Source organism: Budorcas taxicolor, chromosome 16 (genome assembly GCF_023091745.1).
Source record: "Budorcas taxicolor isolate Tak-1 chromosome 16, Takin1.1, whole genome shotgun sequence".
NCBI lineage: Eukaryota > Metazoa > Chordata > Mammalia > Artiodactyla > Bovidae > Budorcas > Budorcas taxicolor.
Window position 1 is genome coordinate 3781856 of NC_068925.1, and position 18168 is coordinate 3800023.

An 18168-nucleotide genomic window follows, 5' to 3' on the forward strand; every position below is an offset into this window, starting at 1 on the left:
GGGGCAGGCGGACCCCTCACTCCCACCCGGGCCGGGGCGGGCGGACCCTCACTCCCACCCGGGCCGGGGCAGGCAGACCCTCACTCCCACCCGGACCGGGACCCCCTCACTCCCACCTGGGCCGGGGCGGGTGGACCCCTCACTCCCACCCGGGCCGGGGCGGGCCAGGGCAGGTGGACCCCTCACTCCCACCCGAGCTGGGGCAGGCAGACCCCTCACTCCCACCCGAGCCGGGGCGGGCGGACCCCTCACTCCCACCCGGGCCAGGGCAGGCAGACCCTCACTCCCACCCGAGCCGGGGCAGGCGGACCCCTCACTCCCACCCGGGCCGGGGCGGGCGGACCCTCACTCCCACCCGGACCGGGACCCCCTCACTCCCACCCGGGCCGGGGCGGGCCAGGGCAGGTGGACCCCTCACTCCCACCCGAGCTGGGGCAGGCAGACCCCTCACTCCCACCTGAGCCGGGGCAGGCGGACCCCTCACTCCCACCCGGGCCGGGGCGGGCGGACCCCTCACTCCCACCCGGGCCGGGGCGGGCCGGGACCCCCTCATTCCCACCCAGGCCGGGGCGGGCCGGGACCCCCTCACTCCCACCCGAGCCGGGGCAGACTCCTCACTCCACCCGAGCCGGGGCCGGCCCGCCACACTCCACCCGAGCCGGGGCCGGGACCCCCTCACTCCCACCCGGGCCGGGGCGGGCGGACCCCTCACTCCCACCCGGGCCGGGGCCGGCCCGCCACACTCCCACCCGAGCCGGGGCCGGGACCCCCTCACTCCCACCCGGGCCGGGGCAGGCGGACCCCTCACTCCCACCCGGGCCGGGGCGGGCGGACCCCTCACTCCCACCCGGGCCGGGGCGGGCGGACCCCTCACTCCCACCCGGGCCGGGGCGGGCGGACCCCTCACTCCCACCCGGGCCGGGGCGGGCCGGGACCCCCTCACTCCCACCCGGGCCGGGGAGGGCAGACCCTCACTCCCACCCGAGCCGGGGCGGGCGGACCCCTCACTCCCACCCGGGCCGGGGAGGGCAGACCCTCACTCCCACCCGGGCCGGGGCAGGCCGGGACCCCCTCACTCCCACCCGGGCCGGGGCGGGCCGGGACCCCTCACTCCCACCCGAGCCGGGGAGGGCCGGACCCCCTCACTCCCACCCGGGCCGGGGAGGGCAGACCCTCACTCCCACCCGGGCCGGGGCGGGCTGGGACCCCCTCACTACCACCCGGGCCGGGGCAGACTCCTCACTCCACCCGAGCCGGGGCCGGCCCGCCACACTCCCACCCGAGCCGGGGCCGGGACCCCCTCACTCCCACCCGGGCCGGGGCGGGCCAGGGCAGGCGGACCCCCACACTCCCACCCGAGCCTGGGCAGGCCGGGACCCCTCACTCCCACCCAGGCTGGGGTGGGCCGGGACCCCCTCACTCCCACCCGAGCCGGGGAGGGCAGACCCTCACTCCCACCCGGGCCGGGGCAGACTCCTCACTCCACCCGAGCTGGGGCCGGCCCGCCACACTCCCACCCGGGCCGGGGCCGGGACCCCCTCACTCCCACCCAGGCTGGGGTGGGCTCCACCTGCAGGCGAGCCCTGCCTGCCCGCGATGCCCTCCTGTACTGAGGCCCCAGGGCGTTCTTCAGAGCTCTCTCCTCATCACCACGCCCGTCACTCTGGGCGCATCCCCCCTTCTACCTCTGGTCTGCCATCTCTGCTGACTAAGGCCTTCTGCCCGTCCCTCTCCCTGCCCCAGTGCTTCGTGGCCCAGTTTAGATTCCACCTTCTCTTTGGAACATTGGAGCTTCTGCGGTCTGAACTGTGTGGCTCAATATTGAGACACACGCCACCACGTTCCAGAGGGGGGCTGTTCCCTGTGAATGGGGTAAAGTCCCGCAGGCATCTTTCCGAGAGGGCCTCATACTATCCCTTGCCCAGTCTCAGAAAAGACTTGCTGATTTACTGACTCAGAAAATGCTTCCCACACTGACTCTCAGCTCTCCCGTCCTGAAACAATCCCAGATTTAAATTTCTATTAAGTGTTTGGTATCTTTGCTAACCATCATGGAGCTCAGGAAGACTGCCACCTACGGCAACTAAAAATGACAGCTAGAGATGAGAACAGGTAAAGGAGAAATCTGGAGCGAAGTTCACAAACTGGGTGTTAGAATGACTATCTTAGCGAGAGAGACAGAGCATTAGGGGCCTCTGGGGAGGAGATAAGCATAGAATTTGTACAGTTTCAAGCAAATGAGAACTGGGTCCTCCCTCCCCTGCCCACCTTACCCACGACCTCTGCTTACCTCACTGAAGCCAGGCTTGGTGGGGGACCCCTGAGAGCCAGACACCAGGGAGAAGGGGCTCAGTGGGCTGGTGAGGCTGGCGGAGCTCAGAGGGCTGGCGGGGCTGTTGGAGCTGTAAGTGCCCGAGGGGCCAAGTCCTCCTTGGGGAAGCAGAAGGGGAGAGAGGTGAGGACAGGGGCAGGGGTGTGGCCTGGAGTGTGGCTGGGCTCTGTGGTGGGAAGGCAGGGGTTGGTTTAGGGCGTCAGGGCCACCTGGCCTGCTGAAGGGACTGGGGCTGGGTCACAGGCTGGCTGTCGAGAGGCAAGCTGGGCAGGAAAAGATAATGGATGGAAATGACATCACTGCCTCCAAGGGTCCAGAGACCTGGACCAAAGTCCCTGGGCTGAAGGAAGGAAGATACTAAGCTAGTGGTCTCGGATCACCAGTTAGCCCATGGCTCCAAAATCACTGCAGATGGTGACTGCAGCCATGAAATTAAAAGACACTTACTCCTTGGAAGGAAACTTATGACCAACCTAGACAGCATATTAAAAAGCAGAGACATTACGTTGTCAAAGGTCCGTCTAGTCAAGGCTATGGTTTTTCCAGCGGTCATGTATGGATGTGAGAGTTGGACTATAAAGAAAGCTGAGCTCAGAAGAATTGATGCTTTTGAACGGTGGTGTTGGAGAAGACTCTTGAGAGTCCCTTGGACTGCAAGGAGATCCAACCAGTCCATCCTAAAGGAGATCAGTCCTGGGTGTTCATTGGAAGGACTGATGTTGAAGCTGAAGCTCCAGTACTTTGGCCACCTGATGTGAAGAGCTGACTCATATGAAAAGACCCTGATGCTGGGAAAGGTTGATGGCGGGAGGAGAAGGGGACGACAGAGGATGAGATGGTTGGATGGCATCACCAACTCAATGGACACGAGTTTGGGTAAACTCCAGGAGTTGGTGATGGACAGGAAGGCCTGGCCTGCTGCAGTTCATGGGGTTGCAAAGAGTTGGACACAACTGAGTGACTGAACTGAACTGAGGGCCAGGAAAGCACTGTGCTCTTTGACCTGTTCCAGGGAGGAATCAAGAGGATCAAGGCAACAGCCTCTTTGGTGTATCTGGTTTGTTCTGGGTGGGGGACGTTTCTGGAGCCCTGAGAAGGCCCGGGCTGGCTCTGAGCACGGTGTGAGGGCCTGCATAGGTACAAGTTGGCAGCTGCGGGATGGAGACCAGAAACATGCTTTTTCTGCTGAGGCCAGGAGCCCAGGAGGCTGCTGGAGAGAGCACCCACCTCTGTGCTTGGCTGTGTCTGTGCCCCGGGACGGGTTATTCTTCCTCAGCCCCTCCATTACATCCTGGATCCTCCAGATCTCCTTCTGGATTTGCCGGTTGAGCACCTCATTCTGAAATGGCCAGAGAGCAGGTCAAAGGAAGTCGCTACCAAGGAGTGTCCCGGTGGGAGCATTCCCATGGTCACACGCGCACACACATCCCTCCAGCACACGCCTTCCTCACAGGCAGCTTCTGTCTCTTCAGCTTCCTGCAGAAGAAGAGGGCTCTGTCATCACAGCAAAGAGCCCTCTTAAGTAAACCTGTGACCTCAGAACCAAGAGCGAGAACCTGTTCCTCTGACACCCCCACCCAGGGGCGCTCAGGGTGGTCTTGGAGTGGCCGCCCCTTTAGGTGGACACTTGGTGGTGGCCTGCTTTCCAGGGGCAAGAGCTTCGGGTTCCCTGTCTTCTTTCACAGCCAAATAGCCCTTCTGTAATGCCCGCACCAAACTTCTGCCTAATTACCACGAATTCTACTCAGTTACAGTGTCCACGCTTTGAAAAACGACAGCTCCCTTTATTTAGCATTCCCTGCACCCCGTACCAGTCCTAGGGGCTGTGCTGAGTGCTTTGCACACATGAACTCACTGCGGCTGCACAGCACCTCTCTGAGGCAAGGATAGCAGTTGTCCCCACTTCAGAGGTGGAGAGGCTCACGCCCAAGACCATCCGTCAGTAAGCAGCATGGCCACCATCTGAATCTGGGTCTACTTGTCTCAAGAGCTGGCGCCTTGACCGTGATGCTCTCCTATCTCCAAAAATGTGCATGTTGGACTGAGGCCTTCCCCACAGGACATGGTGGCGCGTGGGGCCTCTGGCCCTCACCTCACCCACCTAGACAGCTGCAAGGTTGGGTGGTAAGCTTTGTTACCAGGAGGAAAAAGGAGGAAAGCAGGGTGTTAACTGCCTCAGAGAGCCAGGGCTTCCAAAGCAAGCTAAAGGAGTGGAGCCTGGGGAGAGAGAAGACAGCGGGAGGAAAAGACAATGCCCCCAGAGTGTCCATCCTCCTGCCTCCAAGCAGGCATTCCTGACCCGTCCCAGAAAGGAAGGCCTCTTTCTCATCTAAAAACTCACCATTGTTTACATCTGTATGTCTGTTAAAGTCTCCCACGCTTCAACTTCTCTTTGTCCCTCATGATTTGACAGAACTAAAGAATGTTCCCACATTATCTTCACCCCGAAACTCAGAGTCTGTTTTAAGAGGCCCTGAACTCCAATACTTTGGCCACCTGATGCGAAGAACTGACTCATCTGAAAAGACCCTGATGCTGGGAAAGATTGAGGGCGGGAGGAGAAGGGGACAACAGAGGATGAGACGGTTGGATGGCATCACCGATTCGATGGACATGAGTTTGAGTAAACTCCATGAGTTGGTGATGGACTGGGAGGCCTAGCGTGCTGCAATCCATGGGGTCACAAAGAGTCGGACACGACTGAGTGACTGAACTGAACTGAACCTTGTCTTTCATTCCAGGACCACCTCCCGGCTTTAAGTCTCTGCAATCTCTAAAGCATGAAAGGAAGATACTGTGGTCTCTCTTGGACCAAAGGAGGACAGGGGCCCCGCCTACCCGGAAGCCCCTTCACCTGGAGGTCCAAGCTGAGCTGCTCCCAGAGCTCGTCGTGCAAGGCAGAGACCTCTGCCTCCAGACTCTCATACTCCATGGTGCTGTTCGCCAGGGCCTGCAAAGGGAGGGCTCACTGAGAAGCCACGAGTGCCAAACCGCCCCTCCTCATCCTGCCTCGGGCTGGGGCACCTGGGGTCCGGCAGGTCAGGGAAGAGGACACGGAGGGATGGGAGAAGGCACAGGGCTGAGACAGTCCGATGACAGCCAAACCCTGGCCTCAGAGGAGGTGCAACCGCTCAGCCTGCTGCATGCCCAAACAGAGAGAAAACAGGGTCCTCTCCGTACAGGCTGAAAGGAGCTGATCTCACTCCTACGCCCTTTCTGCTCTTCCCGTGTCGGGTGACAGAGACTAAAGGAGAGCCACAGGAGTCCACTCTCTGGAGGCCAGACACCTTCCTCCCTTTGGGCTTCAGTTTTCCGGGGCTTTTCCTGCTGCTGTCTGTGTTGGAGGGCCCGCCCGGTGCCTACTAGGAAGCAGCCAGAGCGGCATGTTGCGTGGTCTCCAGAGAGGGGAGAGAAGGGGTGCGCAGCAAAGCTGTTAAAGCAGCCAAGAAAGAAAGTGGCCCTCGACTTCACTTTGTCATGAACAAATCCTGGTGCAGGTGTGGCTTGTGGGAAAGAAGCCAAGCTCCCTGGTGGAGACTCGATGGGATGAGTAGGCTTGCTGCCATTTTGCAAGGCAACGTTAAGGGCTTTGTTTACACCCCTCCCAGACAGCTTGCTCTTGCCCTCAGGGAAAGCGGGGACTAGGGGAGCCCAGGCTGGGAGGGGTGGCTCTCCCGAGCAGGGTAGGAGCACAGGATTACCGTGGTCGCCTGAGACAGCTCCACCCGGATGTTGATGAGCTGGTTCTGCAGCGACTCCTTCTTGTGCAGCAGTTTCTCTGGGTAGGCGGGCTGGCTTCCAAACATCTCCAGTTCCTGGTGGGTCCCCATCAAGGCACTTTCCAGACTCTCCTGAAGAAAGGCAGGGGAATGCTATGAGCAGCCCTGTTAACTCCTCGCTGGGGCTTTCGGCAGCAAGGGCTGGAGCACAGGGGTTCAGCCAGGCAGCTTAGCGGAGGTTCCCTCACACTGGCCAAGATCCCCAGAGGAGCTTCAGCAGGGCTGAGTAAGGGCAGGACAGAGGTTTGGGGAGGGACAAAGCTTCACCAGCTGAGTTAGGGTGGAGGAGCCATCTACCCTTTCTCTGGGCCAGCCCCCGTGTGCCCGCTAAGGACCACCCCACGGCTCTCACCTTCTCAGCTCGCAGCTGCTGCACCAGCCGCTCCTGCTCCCGCACCGCCTTGTTCTGCTCACACAACTTGCCCAGCAGCTTCTAGGGTCCCCAAAGAGGAAGGGAGGGAGAGAAAAGGAAGTTAAGGACATGGCCTGACGGGCATCTGGGAACTGGATGAGCAGGACTGGGCCTCTGGATACCACCCTGCCCAGGAAGCCTGGCCCTTCACCCTAATCTTGGAGGCTCCTGGGAACAGGGAGTTGTCTTCACCTTGGGGCACTCCCCAGAGACCTGCTGGGGGACGAGATGGACTTATTCTCCGAGGACGCGAGTGAGCTAGAGCAGGGAGGGGGCTGAGAGCTGAATGTCGAGTTTCTGCTCGCCCCTCCTCTTGGAGGTGCCAGTTCACAAGGGTGAGGAGACAACACGGCCTCGCCTCCCAGGCCTCCAGGTATGTATGGATCGGAGGGGTACGCCAGTTTCCAAACAAATCTTCGTGAAACCAGTGAACAATGTACGCTGGTCCCGAGGCCCACGGGACCCTGACCTCCCCCCCTCCTTCCAGAGTCTCCGGACGGCTGACGCTGGGGTCCCTCTGAGGTCTGGTCCTGGCCTGCACGGAGCCTGTGCCCTGCCTGCTGGGCAGATCCGCCACCCACGCAAAGCCAGCGGGAAGAGGCAGGAGAGGCCAGACTTGTTTCCTGGGGAGACGTGTGCCTTCCCGTGTCCACACCTGTGTTCACGCCACTCCTCGAACACCCCCTTGGCTCCCTTCTATGGACCAAGAATCTTGTCCAATCTATCTTGTGCCCTGGGTCCTTTACTTCAAGATTGGTTCAAATGCCACCTGCTCGTGTCCTGGGCCCACCAGCTAGCATGGCGCCCAGCCCTGCCCTACTGCAGGCCCCAGGACAGGTCTGCTGAGACTGGGCCTCCCGCTGCCCAGAAGCTCCCTGAGGAGGGACCAGGCCTCAGTCTTCTTTCCAGGCACCTGGGGCTACTTCCTACCAAAGTCTGCGTGCCTGAAATAAGCACGGGCCATTGCTATAGACAAGAGGGCCTCACACTCAGTGGAAAAACACACAGCCACGATGCCAGGTAGGGTGAGTGGTGAGGATGAGAAGGGGTTGAGGGGGCTCGGGCAGAGAGCACTGTCTCTGCAGGGAGACGGGACAGGGACCAGATGTGTGAGGGGCTACAGGGGATGAGAGGGGGCGCAGGAAAAGCCCCCACGGGGAGAGCTAGAACAAGGGGTCTGCGGTGGGGCCAGCGGGGCGGAGGGAACAGTAAGCTGCTCTTACGTCTGTGTCTTGCTCGTTCAGCTTGTAGGTGTGGAGGCTGTCCTGGAACACTTCTGGGTACGGAGGGACCTGCAGGAACGGGAGACCGGTTACCGCGGCAGAGGCAGGGTGTTCAGGCACGGGAGAGCTGACGGCCCCGCCTTGTTCCTGCCACCGGCCACAGCCTTCCAGCTCAGGCAGCATCCACTCCAGAACCCGAGCTGAGCAGCGCTCTGCCTGCTGGAGAGCAGGGGACGGCCCAGCCGAAGCCCGTCCCAGCGGTTCTGGAGGGGCTCCAGCGCCGGGTAGCTCCCAAACGGCTCACGCATAACAACCATGGGAACAACAGTTAAGTCTCAGCTAAGACCTGGGAGAAGGAAGGAGCATCAGAAGCGTCTGAAAATGACTGCCCTAGTAGATGGCGTGCCAGTCCCAGGGACTGGGCCTAAACCGGAGGCGCCTCTCGGCCTGGCAAACGCGCCTTCCACTGGTGCCACATGCAGCAAACAGCCCCTCTGCACAACAGTGTCACCGGACGGCTCCACACCACACCCCCATGCTCCCCACCCCAGTGACTGGTAAGCAGACACCAAACGCGAGAGAGAAGTCCTGGACCCTTCGTGATCCCTCGCACGGCATGAGATGTCAGGGCTGGCTATGCTGATGGTCTGGGGAATGAGCCCGTTCACCCACGAACATGAAGAATGGAGGCGACCCCAGGAATGAAAGGAGGAAGGCTGGGCTGAGCCCAGGGGTAAGGCCTGGGCAGAGGAGCGGGCTCGACCATGCACGGGCGGCGGGAATGACGCTGACGAGAGTGTGCTGCCAGGCAGAGGCCTTACTTGCATGAAGAGCTGGGCGCTGGGGGAGGAGCTCTCCACCATGCGGTTCACCACACTGATCAGAGCCTCGCTCTCACTCATCTGCGGCAGAGGGAGGAACGGTCGGCTCAGATGCAGTCCCACGCGGGGGTCTTCCCCACGCCCGCCTGGGCTCCAGGAGACAGTGGAGGGCGGATCCTCCTGGGGCCTCCAGCACCCTCTCTGCTCTCGCCCATCACTCACCCGCTGTGAATTCTGGTTCGGGACCTAGACTGAAGCTGCCCATGAGGAAAGGCCATGGCAGGCAGGCGGGAGGTCGCCGTGGCCTTGCCCGGGCCCAGGGACACCTCCCCGGGTGCCTGAGCGTTGCAGGCCTTGCCCCCCGGCCCAGCCCTCATTTCTCACTCTGGTTTGGTCAAGGACCACGCGGGCAGTGGGAAAGGCCGATCTCCCCAAATGGGAACTAAGCGAACAACTTTAAAGAAAATGCGACCTGCTCTTTGGATGGGCCTTCACGTCGGTTAGGCACAGGCCTCTCTCCCCGAGTGCTGCCCACCTCTGCTCTAGAGTAGGGAGGACTGTAAAATTCTGTTTCCAGAGCTGGGCTGATAGCATCCATGCCGACCTGGGATGATGCCAGGGAGCAAATAAGGAGGTCAAAGCAAGCAAGCCATGTTAGAGAGACACCAGAGAAGGTGTCGCCGCTCTCCCAACATGCACTCTTTATGCTCAGAGATCTTCAGGAACGTGGAGGGGGAAAACTACTTGCCAAATGAAAGAGAAAGAGCGGGAGGAAGGGTGAGGGGGAATGAGAGGGTGGGGGTGGGGGGGTGCACTGGCCAAGCACACCAACCGGGAAGGCTGGCATCTCCCCTGGCTCCAGGGTGGCAGTGCCAAGTGTGGACACGTGGGGGCGTGTCCCTGGCTATGTCCCTGTAACTCAGCTGATCTGCAGGGGAAGGTGGCAGAACACAGCGGGCGTGTGCAGAAAAGCTGCCTGGGGAGAAGACCTGAGCCAGGGGAGGGGCAGAGCCGCCCTAGGGCAGATCTTCTGGGGTCCCAATTCAGGGGACCCCCACATTTTTTACCCTTGCTTCCCAGTCTGTGTTGGACCCACACATATTTCCCTCCTGCCTGGTTTGGGTGGCCGCCCAAAGGCGGCCTTGCTTCTGTACTCTGCAGGCAGGCAAGGGGCACCCTTCCAGCTCCATGCACAGGCTCCAGCGCATGTTAAAGGGCTTTCCTAGGATCTGATTTTTCTACTTTTTTAGCCCACTTGGGAGTTTTTTTCCTATAATATAAAGTGTGATTTAAAAGGCTTCTAAAAGAACAACTATAATATGAAGTTGAGTATTTGTTAAATGGTTAAAAGTCAACAGGACATCAACCACATTTTCTGTAGGCTCTAAGCTCAATTCCTGTCTTCTCAGAGCCTGTGCACATGTGTGTGTGTGAATAAGACTGTGTTTGCTGTGGACAGGGAGTGCCCGTGTTGTATGCGTGTGACTGTCGGTGGCGTGTGCATGTTTACGTCTGCCGCCTACGCGGCGGGCCTGTGTCCCACGTGCGGGGTACACGTGGATGCGTACAGCACAGGGCATATCCACCAGCACATCAGGCTGAGAGGGCAGGCGAGCCCCAGGCTCTTGCTGGCCCCCCACCGGTCTCACTCCTTCCCCAACCAGGGACCTAAATCAGTAAAGGAAGCGGCGGCAGTCTGGCCCTGACACACCCCCGCCGTGCTGTGGCTCCCCGGATGCTTTAGCCCGTGCGGACCTTGCCTCTAGGGGAGCCCCTGTGTGCCACTGTCTGTCTCTCCAAAACGTTAGAGAAATCTGGCGAGAAAGAGCCTAACCCAGTACCTTATAGTAGTACACAGCACCGGGGTCAAGGGTGGTCAAGTTAATATTTTTGACTTTTGGAAGAAAATGAAAAAGTCATCATATTAGCAATCACTACCCACATCCGTGTCTGCCGGAGGGCTCTCATACGCCTTCCCACCTGGCTCTCCCAATAACTCTGAGGTATAAAGGGCAGGTCCTACAAAGTCCATCCCATGACTGAGAAAACAAAGGCCCAGAGAGACCAAGTGACATTTCCAAGGTTTCAGGAAAGTCCTTGTAAACGGCACAGTTGGAACTAGAGTGTAGTGTCTGACTATATTCTGGACTCTTCTCATCATCGAAAACTGTCTTTTAAGAATATTATCCTTTATCTAGGAAGAGTGCCTCTGAAACGTTATTCCTGAAGCCCCCAGCCCTCCTGTGAGGGCAGAAGCTCCCCGGAAGGGGTCCTGACACCTGTACTGCATGGGACAGCCAGCCGTGTGGATGGGCTGCAGGGAGGAAGGCCAGACTGGGAGCCCTGCCGCTCACCAGCCCACACCCCTGCAGACCCTGCTTCCCGCCAGTGCTTCCCAGCCCTGAGCTCTGGCGGGCATCAGAGACCCGCCCGCACACAGCCTAGGATGCGCACCGCGCCAACAGCACGTGCTCCTTCTGGGACTAAAATGCCACGTTCTTGGGGACCGAGGGCCATTGCTGATTAAAGCGTGTATCGTGTTTCCCAGCGCCCAAGGTCTCCCATGAGGCTGAGCTCACCGAGACACCACAACCTTAGAGATAAAGTCACACGGCTTGTGACTAGAACCACCAGCAGGTACAGCCCCGTCCTCTGATACCGTGTTTGTGGTCCTCTCCGCAACGTTAAGAGCACATAATCAATCTGATGAGGTTTGACCCCAACTTCTTCACATGTTAGATGTCTCCTCAGCTGTAAACTGAGTCAAAAGCTCAGAGCCATATCCTGCCTCTGCTGCTCACTGGCTGCGTGTCCTTGGCATGTTACTTGATCTCTCTGGACTCTGGTTTCACCATTATTGTTCTTTAGTTGCCAAGTTGTGTCCGACTCTTTTGTGACCCCGTGAACTGTAGCCCACCAGGCTCCTCTGGCCATAGGATTCCCAGGCAAGAGTACTGGAGTGGGCTGCCACTTCCTTCTCCAGGAGATCCTCCTGACTCAGGGGTCAAACCTGCGTCTCCTGCATCGGCAGGTGGATTCTTTACCACTGAGCCACCAGGGAAGCCCTTAGTTTCATCCTATCCTGTACAAAATGGGGATAATAGCAACACCCACCTTGCAGGGCTGTTATAAAGATTAAGTGAGTTAGGATCCGTAAAGTGCTTAAAACAGTAAGGGGCACAGAGGAAGCATCCAATTACGGTAAGTCTGTCGTTGTTATTATTACCGTCATTATTCTTTCCACCACCCTAGGCTACCTCCAGCTGGAGCTGGTGCACACTCAGATCCCCCATGATTTGGGGGTACAGATCTGAACATGAGTACATCCTCCTGTAAATGCCCAGCATATTGACCCCTGACCTGTCTAAACCCAGTATCACAGCCTCATTAGTCCCAAAAGGCACGGCAGCCAAAGGCAAGAGCCTGGTAGTGGATCGCTTCCATCACACGGGGACACTCACTGCCTCTTCAGGACGCGCCTCTGTGACACTGGGCTGCTTAATATTCCCTCTGTCTACCGCACTGAACTCTCCGGAAAACGGAAGCTGTGCATAGAGAAGAACTTTGCAGAGGGGTTAACAAATATGCTGAACGGACATAAACTAAGAAATCGTGAGGGCAGGCCTGTGGCCCTTCATTTACAAACTGTGGGGTTTAACCACAACCCGGAACTGCGGAACAGGACAGGCTGACTACCCAGATTCAAGCTGAACTATATCCTTAGCTTTAGGATTTAGTTTAGCTTTAGCCAGGACTCCTGTTTTAGTTCTCCTCCCGATCTCCGCAACCCTCTCCAGCAAAAATGCAAATTGTTGCCCGCTCCCTGGGGGCATTTCCATCTGGGCCGAACAAATAGATGGTGACATTAATTATTCATGTGGTCCTTTACTATTCTCCTTTCCCCAGGAAACTCCCAGCTGTCCTAAAGGGCTTTGCCGAGAAGGCGTGTGAAGCTGCAAACCAAAATATAAGCCACTTTGTTGTGTGTCAACAAAGGTTGTTGAATGGATGGAAGATGAGGAGGCGAGGAGAAGCAGGCAGACGTGATGGAAGGGCAGGGGGTGGTGAGGGGCACCAGCTCTGCCTACCTGCTGATCCAAATACTCTAGGTTTCTTTGCAACTGAAGGTCTAAAAGTTCATCCTACCCGGAGCCCGAGGCCCAACAGCAACACAAACAACAGGAACACAACAGAAGACAATAAAAGGAAGCAAAGCAGTTAGGGTTAGCTGGGCAGTGACAAAGGGGGCCTCCCTGGCCCTGCGGGGTCTGGGGAAGGGAGAGGGGCAGAGGAGGGATACACTCCGCGGCCTGGCCCTTGCCTGGGAGACGGAGGCACCAAGAAGCCCCCTAGGCAGCACTTTCTGTCAGCTCTGCATTTTCTGGGGAAACCCACTGTTTTTGGGTGGGTGCATTTGCTCTGTGTCAAGACTACAGAGTTTGGACATACGCAGAGGAGACTTGTCAAGGGGGGGTCAGTCACAGGCCCTTGGGGACAGGGACTCTGCCTGTTGCTTCCAGAGGCTCTCCCAGCTCTCCAAGTGGAACATCTGTATCAAGTTCTCCAGGGGAGAGGAAATTCTCAGGAGAACAAATTCCAGGAAGAGACACGAGGGGAAAGGTGAGAGAAGGTACAAGAAGACACAGTATCGACTCTTCCTCAGTCCTACCTCTCGTCTCTTTCCCCCGAAGTAACATTCCAGGTAAGGGCAAGCTCGAAGCAAGTATGCTTAGGAGGAAGAAACCTAGATGGCCTCGCCTGTTTGGGGCGCGCGAGCCTAAGTTTTCTTCCCAGCCCGCAGCCTAAGCCAGGCCCCTCTGCATACTGGACAGCGGCTGTCCTGAGACGCAGAGGATGGGGACAGCTCATGTTTCCGGGGTTGGTCCCTGCTCCTCGGCCCTGTGTCACCGCGGAGAAGGGGTACTTAGCACCGCAGTCGGTACTGACATTAGAGTCCAGGCTGGAGGGAGGAGGTATCCAGAGGCTGCCAAAGACCAGACGGTCCAGGCACCGGGCACAGAGCATCCGTCCTCCCCTGGGAGGAGAGGGCCTGAGGGGAAGCGGAGTGGGAGGAAAGGACGTACCATCTTATCGTGGACCGTGGGGGATGGTGGGTAGTTGTAGGGGAACAGTCCTGCAGGGACTGGCCGCCTGTCTCCCAGGTAATCATACTGGAAGAGAAAGGGGATTGGAGAGGTGAGGCTTCAGCTGGGACATAAGCTTCCCCACCAACTGCAGCTCACAGTCAGGGATGCTGTATCCTGTCCTGGAGCAGGTTTCAAACTAACATGGACAGCATTCACCCATTGCAATATGCTTGCAGTGGTCTGTCCAGGTCCTCGAGGTCTGAAGCAAACAGAGCCTCTCTGCCCTCTTTTACAGCATCAGGGCCTCTGGCACAGCCTGGGGAGGGGCACAGAGAGCAGTGTTCCTGTGCAGAGGCAAGGCAACTCCTCCGCGGACAGGACCGCGGGGCCAGTGGCCCCCGCCCCAGGAGCCACCTTTGGTCCCGTGGAGCCAGCTGAGGGACCCAAAGGCCCCAGACGCCCCCGCCTCTCCATGTCATCTTGACAGACGGCCTCAGGCTTCCGGGGGACCTCAGGGGCTGAGGAAGGCGGGGAAGGAGGGGGGCTCACCTTGGGGGAGCTGATGGATCGCCTCATCACGTAGGCGGCAGGGTCAGCGTAGATGTCCTCGCTGCGAGGCGGCAGCCGCTCAAAGTGGGCCCTGGGCGAGCGGGCGGGGGAGTACAGGCGGCTGCGGCTGTAGGAGCCCTGGCCGGGCGAGCGGGGCACGGAGTGGGAGCGGGGCTGCAGGGACAGGCGGCGCAGGGAGCCAGAGGCGGCCTCCAGCTCATCGTAGAAGACAGGCTGCCGGGAGGGGCTGGGGATCCAGACGGTGCCGTCAGGCCGCCCAAGGCCAGCAGGCTCCTTCCACTCGCGCAGCTGGAAGGCAGGGCCGCCTCCGTTCCGGAAGGAGTGCCGCTTGTCCTCCAGGCCCCACGGTGGGCTGATCCGGTCGTAGGCCGGCATCGAGCAGATGCTGTCCGGCCGCACCCCTGGGGGGTAGTACTGGTAATCATCAGGGTACTGGGAAGAGTAGGGGCTGTAATACTCAGGGACCCTACGGGACACAGGGTAGAACCTAGAAGGACTGAGAGAGAGAGAGGACTCTGTAAGGAAGTCAGACAAGACGGGCATGTTCCCGGCCACCTGCTGGTGCCCCAGCCGCCCCTCCCTGTCCTCCAGACTAGGGCAGGTTCTGACTAGGTGGATGTACCCTAGGCTGACCTTGCGTGCACACAGAGGCGTCCACTGCCCACGCACAGAGGCTTGTTTCCAGAGGTGCAAGAAGGACCAGTCCTCAAACTCCCCCCCTCAACCAGCTCCCTGAGGCCAGAAATGTCACTATTCAAAGCTTCCGTCCTTGTCTCTTTAAAATGAAATACCCTAGGAGAAACTTTAAGCCTTCCAGCCATCTCCATCTCAGCCTGAACCAATTTCTCAGATCCTTTCCAGAGAGGCTATGAGCAGAAATAAGTGGAGTGTACCAGGCTCCTGGAGGTGGGCAACAGAGGACACACAAGGGGGCGCCTTCCCTGATTTCAGGGTCCTGTCAAAGATTCAACCAGTCGGTTCCTGGGACTCAACCCAAGCGAGGTGCTCTCCCCAGGGCAGGGCAGATCACCACAGTGAGCTGTTACCTGCAGCCCCTGGAGCTGCCCAGAGCCCCAGCGAAGGAGCGGTAACCCCACCTGCCTGGTGAACATACTCAGGTCCAATAAAGGTCTTCAAATATCCAAATATCTAATATCCAATAAATGTCTTCTATCCAAAAGACATTTAAAGATATCCAAAAAAAAAAAAAAAAGTCTTCTATCCAAAATGTCAAATATCCAAAAAATTCAAATATCAGATATCCAATAAATGTCTTCAAATGAAAGCCAGTCACTATTATCTAGTAATAGTAATAGAAGTAATTGATGCTTTTGAACTGTGGTGCTGCAGAAGACTCTTGCAAGTTCCTTGGACTGTAAGGAGATCCAACCAGTCCATCTTAAAGGAGCTCAGTCCTGGGTGTTCATTGGATGGACTGATGCTGAGGCTGAAACTCCAAAACTTTGGCCACCTCATACGAAGAGTTGACTCATTGGAAAAGACTCTGATGCTGGGAGGGATTGGGGGCGGAAGGAGAAGGGGACAACAGAGGATGAGATGGCTGGATGGCATCACCGACTCAATGCACAGGAGTTTGGGTGAACTCCGGGAGTTGGTGATGGACAGGGAGGCCTGGTGTGCTGCGATTCATGGGGTCGCAGAGTCGGACATGACTGAGCAACTGAACTGAACTGAAGTAAACTTGTCTAGAGGGTAGAACTAGGGCCAATGAGTGGCAACATCTTTCTTTCGCAAAAAAGTGTTTATAAATAATGGCTTTCAAACAATTAGAGCCATTCAAACACAAAGCGAGTTCTCTTGGCAGTTAGTGGGTCTCGCATTGGTGGAAACACTGGATGCTGTACTGGGAAGTAGGGATGGATGTCTAGCTGGAACAGCTTTAAAGGCCCCTCGTTGTGACTGCCTACATATTTCAGTCCACCCAGTGCCCTGTGGGGCTTCCCTGGTGGCTCAGATGGTAAAGAGTCCGCCTGCAAAGCAGGAGACCTGGGTCCCATTCCTGGGTCAGGAAGATCCCCTGGAGAAGGGAGTGGCAACCCACTCCTGTACTCTTGCCTGGAGATCCCCAGGGACAGAGGAGCCTGCTGGGCTACAGTCCGTGGGTCTGCAGAGAGTCGGACACGACTGAGCAACTTCACTTGCCTTTCCTCTGTTTACTCTCCCGGGTGAGGCACTGGGCGCTCTGCCCCTTTCTCTGAAGGAAGCCGGCAGACAGCATCAGGGGTGGGGGGCAACCGTGAGGCAGGAAGGCCTTGGGCAGGCAGGGAATGGGGCTGGTTTCCCCATCCAGCCTGGCTTCCGAAGCGGAGGCTGCCTGCATGTCATGCCCCAGCCCCGGCGGGAACAGCACCCCACCCTACCCGCCCCAGGCCGCACCTCCGAAGGTCTTCAGGAGGGGGGATCCCTCGGCGCAGGTTCACCCACTGCTGAAGCTGGTTCATGGAGCTCTTGCGCTGGGCGATTTTGTCGGGGTTGGTGCGTGGCGGGAAGCTCCGCCGGTGACCCCCGCTCTCAGAGTCCTGAGGCGGGAAGGCTGTGCTCCCCGGCCGGCTGGGGGAGCTATACTGCCAGCCGTTGGGCTGGGCAGGCCGCTCCCCACCTCCCGGGACCCTCAGGCCCTCGGGGAAAGGGCTGCCCGGCTCTGAGGCGGGTTCTGGTCCGGCGTGGACACCATTGGCTTTCGCCAGCGGCTCGCTCTTGGCGTCGGGCCTCTCGGGCCTCCGCTCTGCCTTCTCGCAGCCTCGGCCGTCACCCTCACCACGAGTCTTGGCCTCTGGTTCAGGCTTGGGAACGCTGTTGTGGGGGAGCTGATGGTGGTGTTTGCCGGGTGGGATGTTCTCAGAGTCTGGCTTCTCATGGCTGTGGGATGCCAAGGGCGGTGTTATAAGTGACCCCAGCCCAGCATGGAGTTCAGGTGGGAGAAAGTGAGAAGGAGAAAAGGAATGAAAAGGATAGGCAAGAAAGCAGCGATGGAAACTGGGGTCAATGTATTCCATTCTGCTTCCTAAATCCCACCTACCACTTTCTCTCCCTGCTCCAGTCCGGGCAACTGTAAAGCACGATCCAAGGACCCCTGTGCACGTTTGCTCGTCGTCCCCAAGGGCCGCCCTCCACTCCCTTCTGCTGACCCACCTGGAGTCGAGCCCTCAAGCTATGGCCGAGACCAACCCCACCCAGACTGGGTCTCCTCTGCAGTCTGTCCGGGACCCAGCCGCCGCACTTGGTGTACACGACACGGAGTAGAAACTGCTGATGTCCCAGCTACAGAGGCTTGTGACAGGCAAGCCTTCTCCCCTAGAGAAAGTTATTTAATGTCCACGAGTCTTGGGCTCCTCAGTGGCAGAGTGGGTAAAGACTGTGTGAGGTCAAACATGGCAGGCACACCAGGGGCCAGAGTGGCTGCCTCAGACTTCACGGGCACAGAAACCCCTTTCTCGAACAAGCTTCTCACAGGACTTTCTCTGAGAATATAAGCTTCAGGAGGTTTGAGCTTGTCAGACTTTTCCTACCTTGTTTTCCTAGCAGCCTATACACGTTGGTATTTACAGTAAATATTCGTGAAAAGAATAAGTGAACTCCTGGAAGTTCACTCCTTGGTAGAGGCAAGGACGGACTCTCCTGACAATGTTCTCTTTATGCCTTCTCTAATTCAACAGTCAAGCATCCTTGCTGAGATACCGCTTGGTGAACAATTCTAAGACATGCATAAAGTCTTAGAGTCTATACTGTAAAACCTGTTTCTACTGGGTCCCTATTAAAATCTAACTTCAGAAGCAAAGTTCAACCAGAGCCAGGGGCTGAGGCTCCGGGTAATGATGGGATAAAGTGTCTCACATACTGAGCCCTTGCTGCACGTCAAGCATTTTACATACACCATATTGTCCTCACAACAAATCAGAGGAAGGATTATAAAGGCTGTCTCT

At 58.2% G+C, this 18168-nt stretch overlaps 1 protein-coding gene across 1 annotated transcript in view; it reads right to left on the reverse strand.

Moving 5' to 3' along the window:
* PLEKHA6 (pleckstrin homology domain containing A6) overlaps positions 1 to 18168 on the reverse strand; it is a 139664-nt gene that overhangs the window by 11414 nt on the left and 110082 nt on the right. The window contains exons 10-20 of the mRNA XM_052654004.1: positions 16622 to 17104; positions 14204 to 14720; positions 13652 to 13738; positions 12656 to 12709; positions 8568 to 8648; positions 7747 to 7815; positions 6464 to 6544; positions 6034 to 6183; positions 5187 to 5282; positions 3560 to 3671; positions 2291 to 2430 (exon numbers count right to left, since the gene is read on the reverse strand). Of these exons, the coding sequence (XP_052509964.1) occupies positions 2291 to 2430; positions 3560 to 3671; positions 5187 to 5282; positions 6034 to 6183; positions 6464 to 6544; positions 7747 to 7815; positions 8568 to 8648; positions 12656 to 12709; positions 13652 to 13738; positions 14204 to 14720; positions 16622 to 17104 (1870 nt within the window). The remainder of the gene's footprint in view (positions 1 to 2290; positions 2431 to 3559; positions 3672 to 5186; positions 5283 to 6033; positions 6184 to 6463; positions 6545 to 7746; positions 7816 to 8567; positions 8649 to 12655; positions 12710 to 13651; positions 13739 to 14203; positions 14721 to 16621; positions 17105 to 18168) is intronic.